The sequence below is a fragment of the Saccostrea echinata genome, unplaced genomic scaffold (genome assembly GCF_033153115.1).
Source record: "Saccostrea echinata isolate AGI-Se365-2 ecotype Australia unplaced genomic scaffold, CSIRO_AGI_Sech_v1 ptg000047l, whole genome shotgun sequence".
Taxonomy (NCBI): domain Eukaryota; kingdom Metazoa; phylum Mollusca; class Bivalvia; order Ostreida; family Ostreidae; genus Saccostrea; species Saccostrea echinata.
Genome location: NW_026889796.1, coordinates 2,607,117 through 2,613,330, shown reverse-complemented (window position 1 = coordinate 2,613,330; position 6,214 = coordinate 2,607,117). Strand labels below are relative to the sequence as shown.

Sequence of the window (6,214 nt, the reverse complement as noted above, 5' to 3'; positions counted from 1 at the left end):
AAATGACAAAAACCATTTCCGTTTCACATGCACGTCTACCAAAATTTTACAATTCGATATACCTTATACTATAATACAATTACGCATATAGAAATTACTATTTTGGATGAATCGTGAATGAAATTACCGGCCAACAATAAAAGACAATTTGAGAGCAATCGGTTGATTCTTATAGAATTGACCACTTTTCCAGAAGGTCCAAGAAGTTTCGAGTGCGTTAAGAGATCGCAGGTCGAAGGTCAACATCAAAAGTCTTAAATTTATAATTATATTTTTTTTCGATAATAACTTTCACTGGCATGTATAAATAGCATATATAAATGTGTCCGCATATACTGTCAAAGAGAGCTGGCTGAAGTCTATTTATAGAAAAGAATACCCCCACTATCGTGGACTAACAACGAAAGACTAACAACGTTGACCATGCAGCCTTCAGTTGGTAAGATAACGGTTACTCATAATTGTCTAATTTTACTGTCATCATATGTACATCCACTTCTCTGAACTATACCTTTACTGAATATGACATCATAATGAATTATGACGCTACATCAACTACATATTCCGAGCTGGCAAAACCTCGGAGATGGGTGCCGTGACCTTTGCACCTTACATGTATTTCATATCATGCACATTTGTAAAATTCAGGTCTGTCCGTTGATTAAGTATGAGACGTTTAAAACAACATTTTGTTTCATTTCTCTGGATTGACAACTCTTCAGGTTCTTGTTCACATACAATATGATATCATACATCTGTTGATTAATTAGGATTAAATGAGGATATCCTGAGAAACCCATAAGAGGAGCATGGTTCTTTCTAACGAATGTAGTCTGATGCTTCTCATTTAAATGAATTCCGATGCAGAGTGAAAAATGTCCTAAAAATCAGGCCACCCACTCCACCCCACCCCACCCCACCCGCCCATGAAATAGTGTGAATCTAATGAGTCTAATTCTAAAGTGTCAATATCCGTAACAACAGATCGTTAAAACAAATTTAATTCCCGTCAATTTTTTTCCAGAGTTTGTTAATAAGTTAAAATATAAGGCTTTGTGCCTGTTTCTCTACGCATTGATATGAGAATTGGTAAAGTATGTTTCAATTATCAACAATTACATAAATGTAATACATTTAAGCATCAATTGATATCATACAAAATTAAAAACATCAATAAATTTATGCATTATACAAAATAATTACATTTAGATTATATATGCTTATTGTGATAAAGTACCAAGGGCACGTGTTTGAAATATTTGGTTATCTTATTTATGACGTTTGTGACTGAAACGCAAAATTCAGCAAACATTGGACAATTAAAGATATCTCCAAAATACATGATACACCTCATGGGTGGAGCCGAGGAGATCCCCCCTCTGAATTTTCCAGATGGAGTTATTAAATTCCTATGTAAAAGTAAAAAAAAAAAAACCAAAACAAAACAAACACACACACACACACACCTTGGACTCCCTCCCCTTAGGAAACACGAACCCATTAAAAGTCTATCAGAAGAAAATTGACTGAGGAAAGTGTCCCACCTCCATGAAATAAATTTTTTTAGGTTTTGGCAAGTTTAGATATTTTAAAAATATTTTTTTGCTCATCAAAATAATTTCCGAGTCTGACATTTGTTACCGTTGATGTGGACCCCTCCCCCCCCCCCTCCTTGACAACAAATCCTGCATCCGCCCCTACATGTACACCTAACAACAAGTCCACAATAATAATAATAAAAAAGATAATACTGAGTATATTGATGATGTAGATAGAAATCTTAAATGAATCTGTAACTTTGATTATTTCATAGCCCCTTGACTACCATATGCGCGTAAAGTTTCAAGAACCGCACGTCGATAATTAAATTAACCCAACTACCAAAAAATACATACTTTGTTATTCCTAAAAAAGTATTTTTTTAAATTTACTTTTTGGAAATTAACTTTCTAAATATTATATAAGCATTTTTTGACAAATATAACATTCATTAAACAAAAACGTAAACGTCTAAAATAAGGCATTTCCTGTGCTTTTTTCCTCCTTTTGAAAAGATTGACAGCGTTGTGTCATGTTGCTGGTGATCGGTTGGCATATGATAAAGCACAATGAATTCAAGCAGGAATTTAAAACCTTGATCCGCCCCCGCATGCACTTTATCTCTGTGTTGTGTGTTCCTTGGACTTGATCTCAGGCTATAAGTGTCACACTTCCTCGGTTCGGACAAGAAACATAAGTAAGTAAAAGTTTGCATGTACATTTGCTCATTCAGTGGGATAAAAAAAAGTTAATATATTAGCACAGGTATTTCCGCTATACCTGAAAATTAGTGAGTTATCGTAGAGCAGAGAAAAATCATGAAATGGGGCACCCAAAGGGGCAGCATCTATATATAGTGTACAATCAGTCAATGCACGATGCAATATGGGCTATCTGAAACTTGAAGAAAAAACCTCTTGAATCGCGCATTTATCCCCCTTTCTCGTCCTTTTTTGGAAAATAGTGATTATATAAACCATTCTGTTTTAAATGTGCATGCATGACCTTCAGATCGATCAGTGTGCTCACACGTATGTAATATGTTGTAAACAGTATAACATCAATGTCAAGGTTTTTAAAAAAAAATCGTTTGAAATTATTACGCCCTTTCAAAGTACCGCGACATATCAGACGAGTATCCCTAATAGCAAAAATAGTTACTGGCGATTCAAGGATTAATTATATCCATTAATGCTTCATTATAAGAATATTGTACGTGTGCAGAAATTGACGTATTCAAAATTTAGCGCAACTTCTGGGTATTTAGTGCTTGGCGCAACCAGGAATTAGCGATGTACACACTTGTATTCAAGAATGATTTATTAAAGATGTATTCATGAATTAGCGCACTGTGTTGTCCGCTCCAAAGTCGCTAAAATATGAAGCCCGCTTTTTTAGTACACATACAGTATGCTGTGGAAGGAGAAAGAGAGAGAGAGAGGTGGAAGAAGGAGTGGAAGGGGGATAGTATTGGAAGGAGGAAATGGGGGAAGGGTTTCCTTGTCTAATGTATATATGTTTAAATTTAACTGACTCCTTGGACACTGGAATATACATGTTTTTTCAGAGTAATTAAAAAAACTATATAGGTCCATGGGAATGTATACAGCAGGGACGGATCCATGATAGAGTTAGGTGAGGGCGCAAACTTCTTAAAAAAGTTAAATGATATTAGCAGAAACTCGCAATACTTGTATAGTTAATATGAGTTTAATATCATAAATTAAGTTCATAAAGCTAGACTTATCATTTCTTCCCTTAAAGGTGATAAAGCACTAAATCACAAGTTTGGAGTACTGCATATACATATAACATATATATTACTGTAAACTTATCAAAATATCAAAAAGGCAACTTCCGCTAATTCAAGTATACAACGTAAAAGTCTTGCACAAGAACTGAACATTAAGAAAATCTACGCTAACTTAAATTGTTCAAAAATCATTTTCCATCAAATTCGTACACTCTAGGAAGTAATTTCATTTTTTATTTTTTTTTGGGGGGGGGGGCAACCAAACATTTTCAGTTGGGGGGGGGAGCACAAACCAAACAGAAATTCCTTAACAATCATGTAAAAGTAGCTTCGTTTTCTATAGCAAACTTTATATAGGCAAAATTATTGGCCCCGGTTGGCCCCGGTTCCTAAGGGCCTGGTACTTGTATTTCTCTTTTGAGAGGTTGATGAATAAATAAATCTTTCAACAAAACATTTTACATGCATATTATATCAAAACTGTTTTTTAGACGATTCTAAAATTAAAAAAGAGTTTCCGTATTAATACTTTCCATTTTATGTCTAATATTTTTACAGAGATGACAAAAATCTTAGGAATAGATTTCGCGCCTCTCCACATACCGATGGAGCGTCGACTCCAGACATTAGCAGTTCAGCAATGGACGCTGTCCTTTTTGTTCCTGGGATTTGGATGTTTATTTTTCATGATTTATTTACTATTTACATCCTTTTACTGGATCCCACTATTATACATGGCCTTCTACGTTTACGATAGAAAGAAGTCAGCTCAAGGTGGACGACGATGTCAATGGATACGAGAATGGGCTGTGTGGAGATATTTTCAGCGATACTTTCCTATAACTTTGATAAAAACAGTGGATCTGGATCCTAATAAGAACTATATAATGGGTTTTCATCCTCATGGAATACTCAGTGTTAGTGCTTTCTGCCACTTTGCTACTGAAGGTTCTGGCTGGAGCAAAACATTTCCGGGCATTACGCCATACTTACTGGTACTTCCGGGCCATTTCCAATTTCCTGTATATAGGGATTACTTCATGGCAGGTGGTAAGTTCATAACCTTAGAAAAAGAACTTCCAATGCTGCACAGAAGAAAGTAACTCGTACGTATAATTTTGAGTGCAAAAACTAATAGGTCATGATTTTTTTTTTATTTTCCAGGGGCAGTTGAAGCTACAGCAAAAAGTATGAAATTCCTTTTGACGAGGCATGGGACAGGAAATGCTCTTGGTCTAGTAGTGGGCGGAGCTTTAGAAGCATTAGAGGCATTTCCGGGAAAGTTTAATTTGAAACTCGCAAAGAAGAAAGGTTTTATCAAAGTGGCACTTCGGACGGGGTAAGATACATTAAATTAAACACTTATTGGTTTTCACAAAAATTACAAAAATTTAAACAAATAATTTTGTCATACTCAGGGCATGTTTAGTTCCGATGTTCTCTTTTGGTGAGCACGAATTGTTTGTACAAGCAGAGAATCCTGAGGGATCCCGACTGAGAAACCTCCAAAACTGGTTGACAAAATACACTGGGTTCTCTCCCCCTGTTTTTCACGGACGAGGAATGTTCAACTACACGTTCGGTCTAGTTCCATACAGAATTCCTGTCTACACAGTTGGTAATAACTCAAAACTATTTTTACCTGCATTACTCTGCTTTCAGAATGCCAGTTGCAATTAAGGTTCATTGACCCTTGGATAAGAGAGATAACTCTAACTGGATAAATGACTACAGTATTGTATTACTAGTACTCTCAAAAACAATTCCAAGGTAAAAGGTGATTTCTATCAAATTTTTCATTCGTAGAGATATGCCGAATTTTTTCTTCTTCTTCAAATTTCAGTATGATTTTAATTAGATTTCTTTTAGATAGACATTATAATGAAAGCAAAATGCTACATGAATGAAAGCTAGATATACCCTGTAATTACTTAGATATAAATGATACATGTAAAAGCTGTATATATAAAATCTAATGGACTCCATTAGATCTAGGTCAATTTCATTGAATCTGATGATATTAGCGATTGAAAACCTTAAATGGAATACATTTAGTGTCATAATTTTATGAATAGCCCTCGTAGATATGTATTGTGATTTATATTTTATATTTTTTATGCAGTCGGTGCTCCAATACAAGTCGAAAAAGACGAGGATCCCTCTCAGGAGAAAATTGATGCACTCCATAAAAAGTACTTAGAAGAATTAGAAAAACTATTTGAAACGCACAAATTAAAGTATGGTGTTCCTGAAGACAAGCATTTGCATTTTATAGAGTAATTTCTACGATGACCTTGATTAGGACAAATACTACAATATACTGATTTTCGCTAAGGATTTTCCCACCACATGCAGATTTAATCGATACGTATGTTTTAATATTTACGCAAAATGTGTTATTGATATATAATATATGTAACGTGGCATTATAGCGTTAACTATTTTTATATGCGTTGATCAAAGCGGCTGCCATGGGCCTGGTCTTCCGCTGCATCTTGTTTATATTTAGGTTAATAAAGTTGTTTTTGTTTTCCTGTTTTCATTTATCGCCCCTGCCAATTTCAAATCCTCGAATACATTAGTTTGAGTGTCATTAGGAATACCCGTACCCTACCTTTGTTACAGTGTTATAACGGCATGGTAAGGAGAGTCAAAACTTTCTGAGTTGAAATGTTTCAAAAGCACAGATTTTCTAGCAATGAATATACATTCAATACGTACTAATCCAAGTATCTTTGCCAGCAATGTTTCCATTTACTTTTACATTTACTTGCCCTTGGGGCTCCAGAATGGACTCTTAAATTGTGTCAGCACTCTTTCGAAGAAACATTTTATATGACCTTGAGACCTTAACCAAATTAGCGAAGTTTCTAGCAAAGCAACACAACATCTCTAGCAAAGGACTGAATTTATGTGGTATCC

General features: G+C 35.0%; 1 protein-coding gene across 2 annotated transcripts; it reads left to right on the top strand.

Moving 5' to 3' along the window:
• Positions 1–408: 408 nt before the first annotated feature.
• Positions 409–5,822, top strand: LOC133203001 (2-acylglycerol O-acyltransferase 2-like). Of its 2 annotated transcripts, none has more exons than XM_061338852.1 (5): positions 409–439; positions 3,851–4,342; positions 4,457–4,631; positions 4,711–4,910; positions 5,415–5,822. In XM_061338852.1, the coding sequence occupies exons 1-5, from the start codon at positions 424–426 to the stop codon at positions 5,570–5,572; spliced, it is 1,041 nt and encodes a 346-aa protein (XP_061194836.1). In that variant the 5' UTR covers positions 409–423; the 3' UTR covers positions 5,573–5,822. The 2 variants fall into 2 exon arrangements, with proteins under 2 accessions (XP_061194836.1, XP_061194838.1); XM_061338854.1 differs by lacking the exon at positions 409–439 and adding an exon at positions 2,159–2,236.
• The last annotated feature ends 392 nt before the right edge of the window (positions 5,823–6,214 follow it).